The sequence below is a fragment of the Anguilla anguilla genome, chromosome 8 (assembly GCF_013347855.1).
Source record: "Anguilla anguilla isolate fAngAng1 chromosome 8, fAngAng1.pri, whole genome shotgun sequence".
Lineage (NCBI taxonomy): Eukaryota > Metazoa > Chordata > Actinopteri > Anguilliformes > Anguillidae > Anguilla > Anguilla anguilla.
The window spans coordinates 24901287-24921286 of record NC_049208.1 but is presented as its reverse complement, the minus strand read 5'-3'; the positions used below and the strand labels follow the sequence as shown (position 1 = coordinate 24921286).

Genomic DNA, 20000 nt, shown 5'->3' with positions numbered 1-20000 from the left:
TTTAGTGTTTGCGTAAATTCTGCTTTAATGCATTACTTAATGTGCCACGTGTTATTTATATTGGTGTGTGTGTCAGCAGTTTATTTGTATGGTTTATACGCATGCATATATGCATGTTTTATTTTATGGCACAAGAGAAAATGTGCCAAGAGTGGGTATGCACATTTGTTTAACATCATTATTCAGTGTGTGCTTGGTGAGTGTGTGTTTATGTGTGTGTTAGAATATGATTGATTGGGAGTAATATCTAGTAAGTATGTGGAAGTGTGTGTGCACTTGGAGAGCACGTATGTGTGTGTGCGCATGTGTCTGGCAGTAACACTAGTGAGTGAGTGCGTGTGGTTGGTGAATGAGTGCGTGTGTGTGTGTGTGTGTGTGTGTGTCGTAGTATGTGAGTGTGCGAGAATGTGTGTGTGGTTAGTGGGTGAGAGTATATATGTGAGTGTGTGAGGTTAGTGAGGGTATGTGTGTGTGGTTAGTGGGTGAGAGTGTATATGTATGTGTGTGCGTGTGAGAGGTTAGTGAGGGTATGTGTGTGTGGTTAGTGGGTGAGAGTGTGTGTGTGTGTGTGAGTGTGTGAGGTTAGTGAGGGTATGTGTGTGTGGTTAGTGGGTGAGAGTGTATATGTGTGTGTGTGTGTGTGTGTGTGTGTGTGTGTGTGAGTGTGTGAGGTTAGTGAGGGTATGTGTGTGTGGTTAGTGGGTGAGAGTGTATATGTGTATGTGTGTGTGTGTGTGTGTGTGTGTGTGCGTGTGTGAGGTTAGTGAGGGTATGTGTGTGTGGTTAGTGGGTGAGAGTGTATATGTGTGTGTGTGTGTGAGTGTGTGAGGTTAGTGAGGGTATGTGTGTGTGGTTAGTGGGTGAGAGTGTATATGTGTGTGTGTGTGTGTGTGTGTGTGAGTGTGTGAGGTTAGTGAGGGTATGTGTGTGTGGTTAGTGGGTGAGAGTGTATATGTGTGCGTGTGCGTGTGTGCGTGTGTGAGAGTGTGTGAGGTTAGTGAGGGTATGTGTGTGTGGTTAGTGGGTGAGAGTGTATATGTGTGTGTGTGCGTGTGTGCGTGTGTGAGAGTGTGTGAGGTTAGTGAGGGTATGTGTGTGTGGTTAGTGGGTGAGAGTGTATATGTGTGTGTGTGCGTGTGTGAGAGTGTGTGAGGTTAGTGAGGGTATGTGTGTGTGTGCGTGTGTGAGGTTAGTGAGGGTATGTGTGTGTGGTTAGTGGGTGAGAGTGTATATGTGTGTGTGTGTGCGTGTGAGAGTGTGTGAGGTTAGTGAGGGTATGTGTGTGTGGTTAGTGGGTGAGAGTGTGTGTGGTTCAGCTCAATGGTGTCTTTATTCTAGGGAGCAGGAGCAGAGGGCCCTCCTGTGGATCATAACTTTTCTCGTGTTCCTAAGAAACTTCTCAAAAAGGCTCAAAAATGCGGGTGTGCGGTGTGTGTGTCTCCCCGCACATCCAGCCGCTTTTGTTTTTGTGCACGTTCCTCCAAACCTCTTCCCCCTCCCCGTGAGCACGTCTCAGTCTGTGCCTCCTCGCACAGCTGGGGGGGGGGTCGGGGGGGTAGGGGGCGCGGAGGGGGCGACTGCCGCAGGCTGTTCCTTTCGGAAAGAAGGGCAGAGAGGGGAGGGGGGGTTGTTTACAAAGCTCTTTGACTGCTCCTGGAGACTCCAGCTCAAGTGCTATGGCACAAAAAGACATTAGACACCTATTCTTCTATTTAAACCCCTCGCAGCTTCTGGGAACAGCCTGAGGTTTTTCACTACTCGCCTGGTGTAAATGAGCGAGAGGAGCTTCCAGCTCTATTAACAGCGATGACAGGACCCCAGCATGCGGCGAGCGTGACGTTTCAGCAGGGAAACGGGGGGGACCTAAGATGGTTCCCCTTCAGAGCTCAATTAGCCGGAGACGGGGCTCACCCAAAAGGCCGAAATGCCTTTACGCTTCTGCACCCCTTTTCACCACACCTCTGAAGCACTTCTCTTCATTTCGTTATGCTGAACGTCCTGCAGATACCCGTCAGAGGTGTCAAAGCCAGATCAGAGCTCAATTAAAAGCTCAGTCCAGCCCAATCAGCTGAGCTCAGCCGGAGCGAGAGCAGGCGTGCGCTGGGCTCTGCCAGGACTCCGGCGGGGGAAGAGCGGTTAGAGCGCCGGGCTCCGGGGCTGCAGTCTGCCGCCGCTCACACCAGAGAGCCGCTACACCTCCACCCCACAGGGAGCCTGAGGCCTCATTACCTCTGCATCACCTCAAAGGGGGCGGAGCCACCACGTTCCATCAATTACTCACTTTCTTTTTTTTTTTTTTTTTAATTTTTAAACCAATCGGAACATTTTGCTACAGAGCACAAGGTCATTCGATTGGTTCCGGTACGATCCGGTGGGCTTCACCACGCACCCCTCTCCCAGCGCTGCCGGGGACAGCGCGGCTACATCCACGGGCTAGGGGGAGGGGGAGGGGGAGGGGGAGCGGACGCTAGGCCGCGGAGCCGCAGGGGGGGCACGTCGCCCCGGATGAGTCAGACTGGCCCCGGCTGGCCCGAGGAATCACAGAGCAGACGCGAGCGAGCAAACAGAGCGCTCTGCTCTGATGAGAGTCACGCCGGACCAGCGTCTCCTGACTCCCATCAGCGGCGCATTCTTTGGTCCCGGGGGAATTAGCCCGTCGAACGCGACCCACGGAGCGCGGGGTCGGGCCGAAGGGCGCACGTTTCAATCAGCCTCGTTCACATGTGAGATACTCCACGGCTTCAGAGACCCCGGCGGAAACCCGCTCCGGCCGCAGAGCGCTGCGCTACGACAGCTCCCCCGGCGTAAACACTGACTCACCGCACGGCGACGAGCGCTCCCCAGGCAGCGAAACGAATATCAATGAATTATTAGTCATTATTATTCAGAGGCATTCGCTTTCCTTCATCGACATCATGAAAACGAACAACAAGCAACAAGACATTCCTTCATTTTCTCGATAGGGAAAAACCAAATGAACGCTAATCCCTGTAACTGATTTGTGATCTCTCAGTCAGACACGCAAAAGCCACAATAAATGCCCGACTGCCTGCTGACCAAATTTATTCAAATTGTAAAAGCTGAACTGTCCAGGAGACAGCAGATCAGCCTCCTGTCTAAAAGTACACGGACGATGACGGCCAAGAGGCTGCCTTACAGTGACACGGAAACCCTTTCAGGCGTGAACTAAGGAGGAGGTGAAGACAGAGAGCGCCGTTAGGAAGGCCCAAAGCCACAGACCGAACTGCTAATGTTTATGTGACAAAGCGCCATTTAAGAGGAGAAAGCTGGCTGGAGTTCATACAAAGAAGAAGTTCAGCATGTGACAATTTGCTTTTTGAAGTCATGTGTATCCACGAGCACGTACTGAAAATCCTTCCCCAAACGTTGTGCTTCCACAGAAAAGGCCTTTTGTGGCGAGATATTAATTGGGCTGCTTTGTGTAGACGATCCTCACAGAAGGGGAGATGGTGTGAATGCTGGGTCTGCTGAGAGGCCAAAGCTCAAGTGCAGAGAGAGAACACCATTCAGCACTGGAGTTAGAAATGGACTCTGCTCTAACAGCACAGGCAGCACCTACTGCATCTCAGTCTAACGTCTCTGCCTGAACCCTGCTCCAGATGTGGCTCTGTGGGCCCAAGGTTCGACGAGAGGACATGCCTGCACGCACGTGTGAGCCCTCACATACACACACACACACACTCACACAGGCACACACACACTCACACGTACACAGACACACTCACATGTACACACACACTCACACTCCCTCTCTCACACACACACACATACACACTCACACGCGCTCGCACACGGTCACACTCCCTCACACACGCATGCGCACACACACACACACACACATTCACAGAACAAGCGGAGGGCAGGACTGAATCATTAATACTGCTAAGTGTTCTCTGCGGAGCGCAGAGGTGTGGGGAAGACAGAGCGAGGCGGCGTGAGAGACAGTCCAGGGGAGAGAGGGGCTGATCGAGCGGGAGCAGAGAGCAGCGAGAGAACAGCAGAGAGACAGAGGGAGTGTCAGAGCCCGCGGATAAACGTCGGGCTTTGCTTCGGGCTCTCAGAGCAGCCCTCCGCGGAACAAGGGATATTTATAGGGAGAGAAAAATCTAATCACACGGACCAAATTCAATCTTCAGCTGGAAAACAGAACCTGTCTAAGAGAGCCTGATTCCCGGGCCACTCTGAAGGAAGGGCTGGTGGGCCTTTAATGCGATCGGCCACAGCAGCCTCCCAGAACTCCAGCCCCGAAAGAGATGAAACGACCCCTCTGACCCCGGCCCGCTGACGCGGGTCCCGCACAGGGCCGCAGTGTTGGGACGGATAAGACCGAAAACATGGGTGGCAGTATTTGCGGGGGTGCGGGGGCGGGGGCGGGGGCGGGCGGGGCGCAGACAGGGTCTCGAGTGTTCCGGGACCCTTTAATCACACACTCACAAAAGCCCATTTTTCATGTGTCAACAGCACTCTACCCGCGTGACACGCGCAAAAGGCCGGGACTGAGAAGGACAGGAAAGAGAACGCGGATATGGAGTTCATTTCCTGCGCCACCTTAGTACTGCCTCACTGTGGAGGGCGTCGCTGCAATACTGAGGTAAAGCATCACAGGTGTACAGCATTTCCAGGGTACAGCTGAGGGGTACGGGGGGGGTGGTCACTGCATTAACGGGGTGCAGTATTACAGACGGGCTGCATTTCTAGGGTACAGCTGAGGGGTGGGGGGGGTGGTCACTGCATTAACGGGGTGCAGTATTACAGACGGGCTGCATTTCTAGGGTACAGCTGAGGGGTACGGGGGGGGTGGTCACTGCATTAACGGGGTGCAGTATTACAGACGGGCTGCATTTCTAGGGTACAGCTGAGGGGTGGGGGGGGTGGTCACTGCATTAACAGGGTGCAGTATTACAGACGGCCTGCATTTTCAGGGTACAGCTGAGGGGTGGGGGGGGGTGGTCACTGCATTAACGGGGTGCAGTATTACAGACAGGCTGCATTTTCAGGGTACAGTAGAAGGTGAGCACAGGTGCACGCGTGCGTTTGGAAGGCTCTGAGGCTCGGAAGTCTGGCAGGACTCACTGCTAACCCCGCTGAGCCTGTCTCAGTGACCGTAATGTTGGCCCTCTGCGCTGGATTAGGGTCATGGGCAGTTAGGGACGGGCTGTTAGCTGCACAGTCACTGTGGATATTAGCATTGGCCAGCTCCCCTCTGGCCACGCCCCTACCTGCCTGTGCCCAGTGGTGAGGAACAATAAGAGGAGAGGGACATGTGACATCCCCAAACCCACTTCTGAGCTTCCTCTATCAATCACACCGTTCTTGCTCTCTGTCTCACGCTCTCTCTCTCCCTCCCTCCCTCTCCCTGATAATCCTTTGACCAGGTTGTCCTGTGCAGCCCTGCTCTCACCCAATCTCCTTCAGCTGCACTAAGCTCTTTATGAACTGTGTTTAACCAGGAGCCCATCTCTCTCATCCGCTCCAACAGTCCACCCCTCCCTCTCGCCCCCCCAACCCCCCCCCCCCCCCCCACCCCTCCCTCTCACCCCCCCCCCAGCCTCGCTCAGTTACATTGTTATTAATGCCCTCCTGCTGAGAGCTGTTGCTTACTGATTTAATGCTGGAAACATATAAAACGTGACTCTAAATCTGAGAGGCAACGCAGTGGCTACAATATTTAAAATAGCAGCTTCTGCAACCATGGGTTAGGTGCGTGCACAGTGGACCCCAAACCGCGAAGCCTAAATTAGGAAAATAAATAAATCAATAAATAGTTCCGGAGGACACCGCATACAATCTTTCGCACAGTCTTCTCAGCTGGTGTTGTGTGCGATCATCATGGCGGAGGAAGCACAGCGCCGAACAGATTCTGATATCTCCCGCCCCCCAGGCCCCCAGCTCATTCACACCGCAGTCCCATCCCCTTAACAGTCGAACCTGGGGGATTCACACCCCAAAGTGCGGCTCAGGTACTCAGCGCTATAAAACAGGGATATTAGCTCAGGGGCATTGACTAATAATGGTACTTCACACGTCGTAGTGGCAGCTAATTGCATTACCGGACACACAGTCGCATAGTTTCTTAACACACTTGGATACGTTGGGCACAGATGTTCAGACAATTGGACACATGGCTATGTTGACCACAAAGGAGCAAGAATATATTTCTCAGACATACAATGGGCAGCAGTCATGCATAAAGATGACAGTCCCACCCTCAGGGCAAAGCACGGCATCAATGCTAATTTTAACAACGCAACCATAATCCTGTCAGACTGCACAATGACCATGGTTCTCAGTTCAGGTCTGTGGGGTTTTGGTGCACTACTACTCTCACCCGCCCCCCCCCCCCCCCCCTTACCCCCAACTGCCCCACCCACATTTCCTCCTGCTCGTATTTATTACTGAGGCCACGCTATGATAAACACGTACACACCCACACACATATAAAGGGACACATATACACAGATACATACACGCACAGACACAGGCATACACACACTGAAAAAGGCACGCACACGGTCACACTGAAACATACACGTGTCCACATAAAGACGCACATAAAATAAATGCACACAGCCCGGTCTTTCTGATTTTCTGCTCCATGTTAAGGGAGATTGATACATAATCTTTCACCTCAATAGTTCTGGATTACACTATAATCTCATCCAACAGAACTGTGTGTGTGTGTGTGCGTGTGTGAGAGAGTGAGCGAGAGGGAGAGAGGGCGAAAGGGAGAGAGAAAGAAGGTGGGAGGGGGGAGAGAGAGGGGGGAGCAAGATAGAGAGGGAAAGGGAGAGAGAGAGAGAGAGGGAGTGTGAGGGGGAGAGACAGAGAGAGAGGGAGAGTGTGCATCAGTGAGTCCGTATCTGCACAGATGACCAGGTCCATGCTGTCAGCGCTGAATAGGGATTCAAGTTGAGCCAGCCTCTGCCACTGTCAGAATGGAGCTGGGCCATGGCACTGTGTGTCAAGTAGACAATAAATAAAAAAGAAAATCCAGATCGCTAGGGAAAAAAAGGCTCGGTTCAAGACTTATTTAATAAAGTACCCCTTCAAGTTTTAGTATCTGAAGGTATTTATTCAGCAAGCTTCTGGACACCAACAAAGACGCAACGGGGAGCTTTAGATTTGAAGAGAATGAACGGGAAGAGGGAGTACATAGGCTGCTCTGACACACAAAGAGAGAAAACCCCAAATTAAACTTCCTTTAAAAGAATCTGGCAAAACAAACTTGAATCAATCAGTTCATGGGCCTCAAAAACTGGAACAAATGCCCAACAGAAACCAAGCGCGCAGTCAGCTAGCCAACCAACCAGCCAAGTCTGAGACCCACAGCTCTAACTGCTACTAATGCTGGGGACAACCCCTTCCAAACAGAGATAATTAGAGTCAACCAAACTATAATACAACACAGTCAAAACTAGGTTACATGTTCCTCGGGGACAAACACACACACACACACATAAAACAGGGAGGAAATAAGGAGCTCTCTGGCTCTAAAACACAGAGAACTACCTGGAATACAGGTAGAGAAGGACCTGGCACTGTGCACAGAGGTACCGAACGACAGCGGCCAGGACCGGCTGTGACAGCAGTGATGCAGTACCCCAGCGACGGACCCTGAGAAGACCAGACGGACCCGAACTTCGGTGATCTAAACCTTACGGCTGAGCGAGCATCAGAGACAACCTCCACCAAACAAACCAGAGCAGGCCTCCAGCGCGAGGAAAATGACCCGCACCCTCAGGGGACAGAGGGGAACTGCGACAAGGACGCTGCAATGCGCAGCTGCCTGCCGCGAGCCGAGAGGCAGAGACTGCGCCCCAGCCGCGTCCACGGGGGGGCCAGACCCCCGAAACCCGCTCGGTTCAGTCGGACCCCCGCCGCTCGCCTAGCGGCGGATTTTTCCAGAAAAACCGTTTCGACGTGCGGCCGCTGTTTAAGCAGCAAGGCGCTGTTGCCGTAGTGCAGTGGTGTCAAACTCGTTGCCATGGAGGGCCGTGTGTATGCAGGTTTTCATTCCAGCCTCAGATCTTGATTATATAATTAGTTAAATTATTTGCTGAATTAGGGGTGCAGGTTTGTGCACAATGGTGACCCGACGTCTATGGTGACCCGCATTGTCTAAATAAAAAATTTCTTATATTCTGTGCTTCAATGCAGTTAAACGCATATGGCTGAATGAGTAATTGGACTCAATTAAGGCAGCATTAATTGGTTGGAATGAAAACCTGCATACACACGGCCCTCCATGGCAACGGGTTTGACACCACTGCCGTAGCGGGAGGGGTGTGTCATCGTAACCCATAAGGCCGTGCATTATTCCTGGAGCGGAGGGGCGCAGACGAGACAGCGCGAGGCATCCTGACCCGCTAACTGCCACAGCTCCCGCCTACCGTCAGGGGATCTGCTGAATTATTCACCGCCAAACACCCCCGCGCCCCCCCCCCCCCCCCCCCCCAGCTCCTCCATCACGACTACCGCGCCCGCCCGCTTCCACACAGGAAGTCCCCGCATCGCTCAGCGTACCGCCACCTCCGAAAGGCCACCTCTATAAATAACCCTCCCGCGTTTCACTGCATTCCGCGCTTTCCGCCACCTCTCTCCCACACACACACACACACACACACACACACACACGCCTCATTAACACGCACCCAGACCCCGCCTCCCGCTCTCACAAACAGCCACCCCCCACCCCCCACCCCCCACCCCCCCGGCGGGGTAACTGATCCCGCTACCCCAGGGACAGCAGAGCGGTCAGTGTAGCATGTGAAGGCTGTGCGGGGCGTGCAGGGCCCTGACCCCTGTGCACACCGCCACACCAGCACCGCGCGATACACAGCGCAGTGTGTGCGGCCTCCTCCTCCCACAGCCAACACCCCGCGTTCAGTGTGCCCAAACACAGGTGAGGAAGAGCACCTGCCGCACACCCCAGAAAGCAAATAGGTATCAATTAGCTACACCTGCACTGGACACTGAAACTCACGTCATATACCTGCTACAGACAGCATTGCATTTGGTACACCTGCTAGAGAGTACTGCTTTATCAGCCATAGATGCTACATACATAATATTTAATATACCCGTTAGGGATGCTCAAATGCATGTAGCACAACTGCCATTCTAGTACAACAATGGGACACTAAGCATGCCTCTGGCAGGCATTTCACAGCTTTCATACAGCAACGCGTCAGCATTCAGGGTGTCTGTAACACTGCTGTACTCGCTGCAGAACGTGGGCAGGTAAGACAGATTCCACCCCGCATAAGGAGTTCTGCTCTGCCGCCTGCATGTTGCAGTGAGCAATATCCTGCTCCCCTGTCACAATCCATCAACGACAAAGGTACAGTAAGAGCACAGGAGGGAGAGGGAGACGGGGAGAGAGAGGGAGAGAGGGAGAGCGGGAGAGAGGGAGAGAGGGAGAGGGAGAGAGTTTTGGAGTTGGTAGATGACGATGAAGCAGCCTGCACGCATGAGCTTCCAGAGATGCGAGATTAACACGTGTGGGGTCAACGGCGGGTCAGCACTGAGCAGGGCAAAGCGTGTCTGCGCAGAGCTGCATCAGTACAGCTCATCTGCGCAGAGCTGCATCAGTACAGCTCATCTGCGCAGAGCTGCATCCGTACAGCTCATCTGCTCAGAGCTGCATCTGTACAGCTCATCTGCGCATTACTGCATCAGTACAGCTCATCTGCACATTACTGCATCAGTACAGCTCATCTGCGCACAGCTGCATCAGTACAGCTCATCTGCGCATTACTGCATCAGTACAGCTCATCTGCGCAGAGCTGCATCAGTACAGCTCAGCTGCGCAGAGCTGCACCAGTACAGCTCATCTGCGCAGAGCTGCATCAGCCAAGTCAACACAACGAGCACCTGGACGTCTTTCCTCTTTCACCAGTGTCTGCTCTGCTCTGCCCCGACTGGCTTCTGCTTGGCAGGAAATGGACTTCATTCCCACGTGCCCTCGGGAGGGAATGGGGTTTCAGTGTCCACCGTCACGCCCGCGCGCTCCCACTCACCCAACTCGTTAACCTAATTATCTCCATGGGGCCATTAAAGGAGGTGAGTGAGTCTGAGCCCGCTGCACGCCAACATCTGCTGAACAAACACAAACAGGCGAGCACCCTGGGGTACTGCCAGGGAGACCCAGATAAGGAGAGAGGGCGAGAAGACCGGAGCAGGGTGGAGAGATGGAGGAGAGGACAGAACAAGGGAGAGGCAGAGGAGACAGAGGAAGACTGGGAGAAAGGAGAGGTCATGATTAGAAAGGAAGAGAGGAAAGGAGAGGAAAGAGACAGAGAGGCAGTCTGAGGAGCTGATGAGAGAGAGCGTGAGGCTTGTTATGAGCTCGGGACCGGGATGCAATTGGAAACAAAAAGACGAGTATTACTGCAGGCCAGCTGAGCCAGACTGAACTGCACTAGAACACAATACACTTCCTCACATACACACAGAAATGCACCAAACACGCAGACACATTATTAAGACACAATAATGTCACACAGACACAAACTAGACTAGAAAACAATACTAGTCTCTTTCACTCTCTCTGTCTCCCTCTCTGTCCCTGCCTTTCTGTCTCTCTCATACGCACACACACACACACACACACACACAGACACACACACACACATGCACACACAAAATTCTCTTAAGATACACTAAACAGAAAAACACATTTACAGGAAGGGGACGGATTTAATTTATGATACCAGTGGGCTTACGATACTGAATAGTCTAAACTTCAGTGTGTATCCCAGCAAATCGCATCGCTCACATAGGTTATTGAATAACAGCGGTGTACGACACTGGTTAGAATGAAAAGCAATGCACACTAACAGTAAATATATAATGAGCATGTATGTGTGTTACATGCATACATTTCATGCATGATTGTGCGTTCGCTTGTCTGTGTGTCTAAGTAGGGCAGTGTGACTCCAGACGTTCAAGCTGCCACTGAACTCTGACCCCTGGGGAAGGGGGAGGGGCCGCAGACAGCGTGCTGAGCTGCAGTATTAGCCTGATGATGCACTAATGTGGGAGGGTTAGCACAATGCACACGCACGCTCCGCAGTGGGACGCCAGCGCCCTACATTTCCTACAGCCACAATGTCAGTATTCAGAGCAAGGCTGCAGAAAATAAGATCCAAAATGGTGGGGCGGTTTTGGAGTACCTCCTGCCTGGGCTCCGCCTACCACTGCACTGTTATTATGAGTCTCGTTATAGCTCTGCTAGACCTGTGGTACAGACACGTACACAGCCCAAAACACAGCCCCAGAAACACAGCCGCACACTCCCCAACACCAGCCTGCACCCCAACACTCAACCACACACTCCCCAACACCAGCCTACACACCCAAACACACAGCCGCACACTCCCCAACACTTGCCTGCACCCCAACACTCAACCACACACTCCCCAACACCAGCCTACACACCGAAACACACAGCCACACACTCCCCAACAGTAGCCTACATCAACACACTCCCCAACACCAGCCTACATCCCTAACGCTCAGCTGCACACTGCCCAACACCAGCCTACATCCCCAAAGTACAGCCGCACACTCCGACAGTCTTGAACGTCTAGCACGGGTCACGCGCCATCCTCCCTCTTCACTCTGCCCTCACCTCCAGCCCCCACTCCTGCTGTCATTCTCAACGCTGTGTGAGGCAATTCTTGATTTATTCTCAAAGCATAACAACTTTGTACAAACACAGCTTTGACTCAGTGGACAGCTGCAATTAAATCTCTAAGAGCTTCGCTGGCTCCTTGGCACAACTGCTGCTCATGCAGGTAATCGCTCATAATGCAATTGTTATATTCGGCTATCGACTGCTTTGAGTGGCTGGCTTGATAACGGAAAGGGAACGTTTCACTGGCGTTCGATAAAACCTTCCACTAACGGGCACCAGATCAGGGAACTTGTGCGGGAAGAGGACCCTCCTGACTGCAGCACTGTGACAGCTGTCACTATCTGAACTGCGCAACAGTGCTCCATACTGTGGAACACATCTCTGATCTGGGCCATGCGAACAGCTTTCTGTGGAGGATCTACACCATCTCTCCTGGGTTTAGTTGCAAAGACGCTGCAGTTGCATTTTCCCTCTTATATCACTGGTTCTTTTTATTATTGTACCGGTGTTTTACTCTCGCATGACAAACATCTTCCGTTTTTAAAAGCAGCAGCACACTAATGTTCAAACCAGGTGCCACTGCTGGAAACTTGACGCTGATTTTGCTCGAGGCCAAGCCAAGAATCTGCTCTCCGATCTGATTATTACCCATGATTCCCCAGGAGGGCCGGAGCAGTGCCCGGGCCAACAATGGCTTCTGACATTCAACACCCCTTTATATGAAACTGTAATGCTCCAAACAGGGGAAAATCAATCCTTTTGAAAAGGAGGAAATGTGAATTACAAAACCACCGCCAGAGCTGAGTGCTCTTGTATTGAGTGTTCAGTCAAACTGAGATGCAATAGACACTAAGGCAACAGCAGTCCTTCCTTCCTCCCTGCTCTCTCCCTCCATTCTTCTCCTCCTCCTCATTCTCCCTCCCACACTCATTTCCTTCTTTTTCTCTCCCTCCCTCCCTCCCTCCCTCCCGTCCTCAGCAGCCAGTACAGGTAGCTCAGCAGTGCAGCTCCACACTGCTGCCCCTCCCCCCACCATGACTGGTGAAGACAGCATCTTAATTAGCTGGGTTCTGCTGTCGTGGTGACGGTGGAACGCTGGACGAAGAGAGAGAGGGAGGAAGGGAGATAGGGAGAGAGTGAAAAGCAGAGGGAGGGAGACAGTGAGAAAGAAAGACATCCTGATAGAGCTGTCACAGAAGCATCACCCGTAGGTTGCCATGACGACGACCGTGCAGGTAGAGCAGCAGTCTCCAGAGACGGAGCTCTGACGGTCTGTGCACACCCTACTCTCGCATTTATTCTACAGCCTCTCCTCTCCTCTCCTCTCCGCCGACCCCTTTCCTCTCCACCTGCACCAACACCCCTCTCTGCAAAAGTCCAAGACATTATTCTCCTCAGAGCTTTGGATGAAATTAAACTCCCACGCCCATGCACAGAAACACAGCCAATCGGCACTTCTCTACAGATCAAAACACTGCAGCGTTCACCGTGTCACAGAGAAAAAGGCCACACAGGCCAATCAGCCCGTTCCGGGCGGAAAGTCCCTGCAGACTATCTCCGGGTAATAACTAGACGTGAAGAGGTTACCACACGGTCCCTCCCTCCTAAAGGGTAAAGCCGTACGAAGACAGAGCAACCCAGCCTCAACACCCTGCTCAAAGCTGCAGCCGCACGTCTTCATCCTCAAAGTGAACTTACTCAGGGCTGTTCCACTCTTCAGATAATAGCTGCCACACACCCGCCAACCCAGCAGCAAGTATGTGAGGAAAAATCCTTGCTGACCCATCACTTCACCTGAGACATTTTTTAAATTAGATGCATATGTACTTCCCGGTGCTTGCCTATGGTGCGAGTGTATTTGTGTATGTGTGTGTGTGTTTGTGTAGGAGACAGTGGGCCTGTGTGGTTTGTGTTTGTGATGAGTGTGAGTGTTCACATGCGTTAACTGTGTGCCTACAAGAGGTGTGTGTGTGTGCGTGCGTGTGTGTGTGTGTTAACAGTGTGCCTAAAGGAGGGGTGTGTGTGTGTGCGTGTGTGCGTTAACAGTGTGCCTAAAGGAGGGGTGTGTGTGTGCGTGCGTGTGTGTGTTAACAGTGTGCCTGAAGGAGGGGTGTGTGTGTGTGTTAACAGTGTGCCTAAAGGAGGGGTGTGTGTGTGTGTGCGTGTGTGTGTTAACAGTGTGCCTAAAGGAGGGGTGTGTGTGTGTGTGTGTGTGTGTGTGTGTGTGCACGTGAGTGTGTCGAAGGGAGCGGTGTGAAGGTGCCACTTACAGTCAGTGCAGACAGGGTCAGTTTCTCGCACAGACACTCTTTATCCAATCATTTGAGAGCCTGAGGGGGAGACACTTCCTGCATCAAATCACTTCACACCACATTCCACACCCTCCCCATCCCTCTCTCCTTCTCACTTTCTACTTTTCTTCTGTCTTTCTTGCTCTCTCTCTCTCTCTCTTTCTCCCTCCCCCTCTTTCCCTCTCTATGGAAGCCTTTGTCCTATCTCTTGCGGCACAAAACAGTGATTCATGGGCCAGAACCCAGCGTGATTCTTACACACATCCTCACACGCACACTGACACACTTTCGTGCATGCATACACACATATGCACATTTTTGCTTGCAACCACTTCCTTACGTGTGCATGCACACGTGCACGCACGCACATACACACACACACACACTAGGGCACTGAATTAAAGGGAGTTGCTATCTGTTAATCATACATGGCAGACCCGGAACCTGACCACTACACAACAGCACCAGGGACGCTGTTCATTAAAAACTCCTGAGCTGACACAACATCCTAACAGGGTCTTTTCTAGGGCACATGGACAAATCTCAGGCCGGAGGGAAAAATGCCCCCCCCGTCCTGTCACATTTGTACCCTGTACCTGGATAACAGGCCTAGAGGGAGCCTTTGGACAGCTAGCAGATCATCTTGGACCAAGTGATCATCGACAGCAATCCACCCTCAATGCATTTAGTGTGTGCGTGTGCCTCTGTGTGTGTGTGTGTGTGTTTGTGTGGCTGTGTATGGGTCTGTGTGCGTGTGTGTGGGTGTGTGCGTGTGTGTGACAGAGGGCTAAACTCTGTTGTGGCGTCTGTGGTGAAACCTGTTAAATCCATCTGCGTGCGCACTCTGTGACCAAGAAGAGACTGCTTCGGACTGGGAAAAAAGGAGAGGGGAATTGGACTGTACTGGAGATAGTGGGAAAGAGACTGGTCGGTACTAGGAAGAGTGGAAACAAGTCAGCGGCAGGAAGAATGGTCTTCTGGGAAGAGGGGAGAGAACAAGTTCATACGGAGTAATGTGTGGGAGAATTTCTTCAAATAAGAAAAAAAAAAATTTAATCTTTGGTACATAATGTGCAATAAGTGCAGATAGGCCTATAGAAAAATGTTCTTGTTCTCAAAGTCCTATGGGAAAAAAATTCAGTTCAGTTTATAAGAAGCTTTACAAAAATTACACTGGGAAGACGTGGTTAATTCAGGCTACTAGTAGTGATTATTATTATTCTCCAAATTTAGCGGTCTGTTCTGAGATTTATTTGGCGAAAAGGCGCCTGGAATTCCTGTTGCGGAGAATCATATTTCCAAACATTTACCTTGTCTCGCTTGCTATTCACAATGACATCACCTCTTTCCTCCGATCCCCCTCCCCCCTTTTCCCCCCAGCCTTCGCATCTCCTCCAGACCCACCAGCGCACAGCCTCACCCCATCGTCTCCCTCTGGACCCTGGTGACATAGCGACACACATTTCCCGACTGACACCTTCACTCCAGCCCTGACCTCGGCCCTGAGACTATGAATCCCTCCTTCGGCAGCACGGCGCCGAACCAGTCGGCTTTTCCAGCGATAGGCTATATTGAGCTCCTCGCTTCATACTCACATCTGCAAATCTGAAATACGAGCACGTGCAGTCTTAAAATAATAAAAGAATATATTTGAATTATTTGACCGTTGAAAACAATATGCAGTACTTTGGCGGGGACACAAATGCTACAGACAGAGGAAATTGAACAGAGCGTTATAATCAGGCCTTAATTGGAGGCAGCGCGTTAATTGCGTTTCCGACATGTACTATCAAAACATTCCGACTCCCTCAGCAAGGGTCCCTAAGTGGGTTTACACGAAGGCATATTTACGTGAGAAACGAGTGACTCTCACGCCACAATGCCGTTTCTCTGACCCGTAAAACTGACATGGTATAGTTTTAAAGGTAACTAGTCTAACCAAATTGTATGCTAAGAGAAAATGAAATCACCAATAAAAGCCGCTTGTTCGCAGCTCAGTGTGAACATCGTGGCTGAAATCACATTTCACACATCTCTGCAATCGGTGCGAATCCACCCAGCCAAACCCTTTGGAGATTTGGTTCTTTATGTAGCCTAGTGCTTGTCTTGGGGACTAGCTAGGGCTGGCTAGTGGGAGAATATGGGTCGATTGCAATAGATTTACTACCGATCGCCTTGCAGCAGAAGTGAACAGCAGCCTACTACTGTTCATAAAAAAGAGCGTTCAGCAAAAAAGCCACAAGCACATTAAACATCATTCAGTCAAGTACCAAAATCATGCTCATGGACAGTGATCTCGCCAACACAAAAGAGGCGTCGCATTCATCCGAGGAATATTAGCCAGCTAACAACAATGGAACACAATAGAGTGGACCAGCTCACGCTTACCAGTGCAGTCTCCCCCAGTAGCGACGGGAGCAATGCCAACGCCATCCAACAAGGCAGAATCATGGTGCTCAAACGCGACCGGCGGCACAGAGGTCGCACCTTCACCTTGTTTTGTTTGTTGCTGAAACAAATAAAAACGTTTTTTCCTCCTATCGTTTCAGAATCCAACTTCAGTCCTCGCTCGCCACTGGAGCACACATCCGTTTTATACTGATCTCAGAACACACTTAATCCTTCTCCAAGCCACAATCTGGCTGCCTTTTCTTGGTTAGAACACAGAATGAAAGGGTCCGTGCACTCTATTGTTTCCCCAATCCTTTTCTCATACCCCAATGTGCGTTCAGTAGGCTATCAGATAGATTTACTATCGGCAAGGGAGACACAAGACCTCACTCGCTCCCTGCGCTTAACTCTCTCTCTCTCTCGCACTCCCTTCTGCTCACTCTCTCCTCCCCCTCTCTCTATCCGCCTAAACGCGAGTGCTAGCGTGTGCAGGAAATGCCGTATGGCTCTACTGCACAGCTTGGGATAGACGCGATGTACCAGAGTGATTCCACTGGCAGGCGAGGATTGCCCCCTGCAGATCGGCTCAGCTCTGGCGAGTAAGCTAGTCCCCTTCCCCCGGTTTCCCCGTGTTAGGCTATCAGGGTTCAGTAAAAAAAAAAATGTGTAAGCGTATGCGCCTCTATTTGTTTGGTTATTAATCACATTCCCCAAAATGGCAAATTGATCGACATACAGTTTGGTACCGGTAGGCTAAAACCTCATTGTTGCTTAACATTTGCACGAAAAAAGCTCATTCGCATTTTGATGGAGATTTCAAGGTGGCTGCCGTTCACCCATAGACTGTAGCCTATAAAAAGCGTTCACCACTAAGACCGAAGTAGGAATGGTCTCAAGATCTGAGCAGGACAGTGATAACCAAACCCAACCAGACTTGACAGTCACCGAAAATATTAGTAATAAGTAGGCCTATGCAATAAAAATCAAAAGATCGTGTTTTTAAGACCAATGGTCATTTTTATTATTTGGTACCTAACCTAAAGATTTCTATGGAAAAAAAACATTCCCTTCTGGCTCTAGTTAATTTCATCAACATTATCTCAACAATGAATGCAATTTACCTAAAATTAATATGCAAACTGTCACGATTAATAATATCAAACATTTCTCATTGGCAATTAGTCTACGTCCTAATTGCGTTGGGCAATTCCCAACGACTCATCCCCCGATCATAATCTAATTTATTGGTGGAAAACAGACTTCAAGTGGAGGTTTAAGTCAAAGCTAGTCACCAAAATTACTGTGAACTCTAATAGGCTACGCAGTGTAATTGGAGGTGTAATTTAGAACGCTCAAATGTGCACCTTAAATCCCAAGTTACAACTATACAGTGTCATTATTATGCTTCCCAGCCAGGGTGACGTCATTCAAAAAAAAAAAAAGAAATTAATAGGCTATCGGTTCAGTGGCGGATTTTCAACGTCTGGACCCTCGGGATGCGCCTTTGCGCCGTGGCAGCAATGTGCAGCCTATAACACCCTGTTTAAGAACCCTTTCTTCCTGGTCATCCAGTCGTATTGAGTGCGCCAATAGTAAAATACTAGAAAACACTCATTGTCATAGATTCAGGCTACAGTAATTTCAATCCTCATAGCAATGAGCATTGCATGTGTTGAACCAGAGCAATTAGCCGGTTGTCATTTATAAATTACCGTAGTAGAGCGAACCATCGTGCTTACACAGGTAGTGCCGGAAAATAGGCCTCGTTTTTGGAATCTAGCGGACTGAACAGTTCTGCGTATACTCTGTTTTAGGAGACTATACATGCCTTGAATATGCATGTTCAAAAGGCAAAAAGGCCACAATATCAGGGTATTATTTTCTTTACCGTTACGTCTAACTATCCGTTGCGTTACTATCAAATTACCTTTTATGATCTGGTTTGACATTGATCAGGCAGCTGACTCAGAAGTCATCATTTAGGCAAACTGTAGACTGAGGGAAACTGTGAACGTGTTCACAGGTCATAAATGCCAAATAAACGAACAGGACAATGCATGAACACCGGAGCGGCCCAGGTCGAGAAGAAAAGAAACCAAATGTTTTTCATGACAAATCGTGCAACCTTACGAGCATTAGGTGAATAGGGGGAAAATTCCTGTCCTCAAATTAAAATGGCATTTTCTATTTTGAATGTGGACACAAATTTTGCATATTAGTCAATCCACTGAGAAAATAAGGGTTTCAAATCAGAGCTCATTTTTCAGTGTCAAAGGGGTTTTTTCAAAAATTTGTTCTGCTCATTAATTATTTTAAAATTCAGATTTTTTTTCAGCATAACACCAATTAAAAAGAAATAGCTAAATATATCCAGTAAATTACTATTTTGGTTTAAAAGCAACATGCGGAATTTGGTAGCTATATCTACATGTTAAGTTGGGGAAAGAAAGTTTCTCATACAGGAAATACATAATTTAGAGAAAATGGCCGTTAAAACTAATTTTATGCTTGGTATACTTGAAGGTATAAAAACCATCTAAAGTAACTAGCAAGTTAATTTATTAAGTAGTTTCTGACAATTGTTTCAGATATTTTCTGAAACTACAGTAGTTTTGGAAGCTGAATGTCATCTCAGAATTGACCAATCTATTCAAAATCACCCTTTTTCACTCAGCACAATTGGTTGGCCTGCAGAAAAGTCTAGTCTGCTTGCATTCCACACCTTCACACTCAAAAAGATCAGAGTATTGCACCAATCTGAAAATTTGCAATCCATATCCAAGCCAATCAGAGCTGTTACATTTGTAGGTATTATAAGCCAAACCAAAGGCTGCTCAATGTATTGAATGCTGTGAAACACTCAACCCACTTTAAAAGTAATGAAAGCACGGCCTTGCTTTTTTGTTGTGTCTTTACACAGTTCAAGGTTGTCTGGTTCGGTTTCAAACAGCGGCACATCCCATGAGTTTGTTTCAGACAAAAATATTTTCAAACATAAGATGCCTGGGTCTCAGCATAAAAACAGTCATACCATGGTGCGGAATCATTTATAAAATCAAGCGGTGCACTTTAATGCTATAAATAGCAAGTCACAGATCTAAAATTAATAATGCAAATCAATACCAATGATTTTAGTAAATATGACGCTCACCAGAGTGTGAAATTTTAGGATTTTTTTTGTTTTGTTTTGTTTCAAAATAAAAGATCACACATTGTTTAGAGACAATCTACAACAGAGTTACAAAAAATAGTTACCCAGGCAATAAGCATACACAGGATTTTTTGTTAACTATACACATATGGTTACAAGTGTGCTCGCAAAAAAGTTCATTGGAAATATACACAAGGCTTTCGTAAATGTACAACGCATAGTGTTCCAAATCTGTATTTCAACAAGGAGGAAGGGGAGGGGGGGGGGAATCAACAGTATGTTACAATCACTTACAAGTAGACAAAAGAATGCAGACACAGGTCTTTTCTGTACAAAACGCCAAGGGCCAAATCCAATGGAAGCCACCAAACACTCTGCATGACACATATCCTCTCTGAAACCCCAGGAAAAGGGAAAACCATTACTTTAAAAAGATCTTAAAAAAAAAAGAAAAAAGTCACTACTTAAAAAGAAAATATTATTTAAACATCGATAAATCAGCACTTTT

At 49.4% G+C, this 20000-nt stretch overlaps 2 protein-coding genes across 5 annotated transcripts in view; both read right to left on the bottom strand.

Annotated features, from left to right (window-relative positions):
• Positions 1 to 16901, bottom strand: part of sdc3 (syndecan 3) — a 33414-nt gene extending 16513 nt beyond the window's left edge. The window contains exon 1 of the mRNA XM_035429708.1: positions 16339 to 16901. Coding sequence (XP_035285599.1) covers positions 16339 to 16401 — 63 coding nt within the window. The 5' untranslated portion in view covers positions 16402 to 16901. The remainder of the gene's footprint in view (positions 1 to 16338) is intronic.
• Positions 16902 to 19391: 2490 nt separating this feature from the next.
• The window catches only part of pum1 (pumilio RNA-binding family member 1), a 26430-nt gene continuing 25821 nt past the window's right edge, over positions 19392 to 20000 (bottom strand). For all 4 annotated transcript variants that reach the window (XM_035428920.1, XM_035428921.1, XM_035428922.1 and 1 more), the window contains exon 22: positions 19392 to 20000. This exon is cut by the window's right edge and continues 1457 nt beyond it. The gene's annotated coding sequence lies outside the window, so the exon portion shown is untranslated.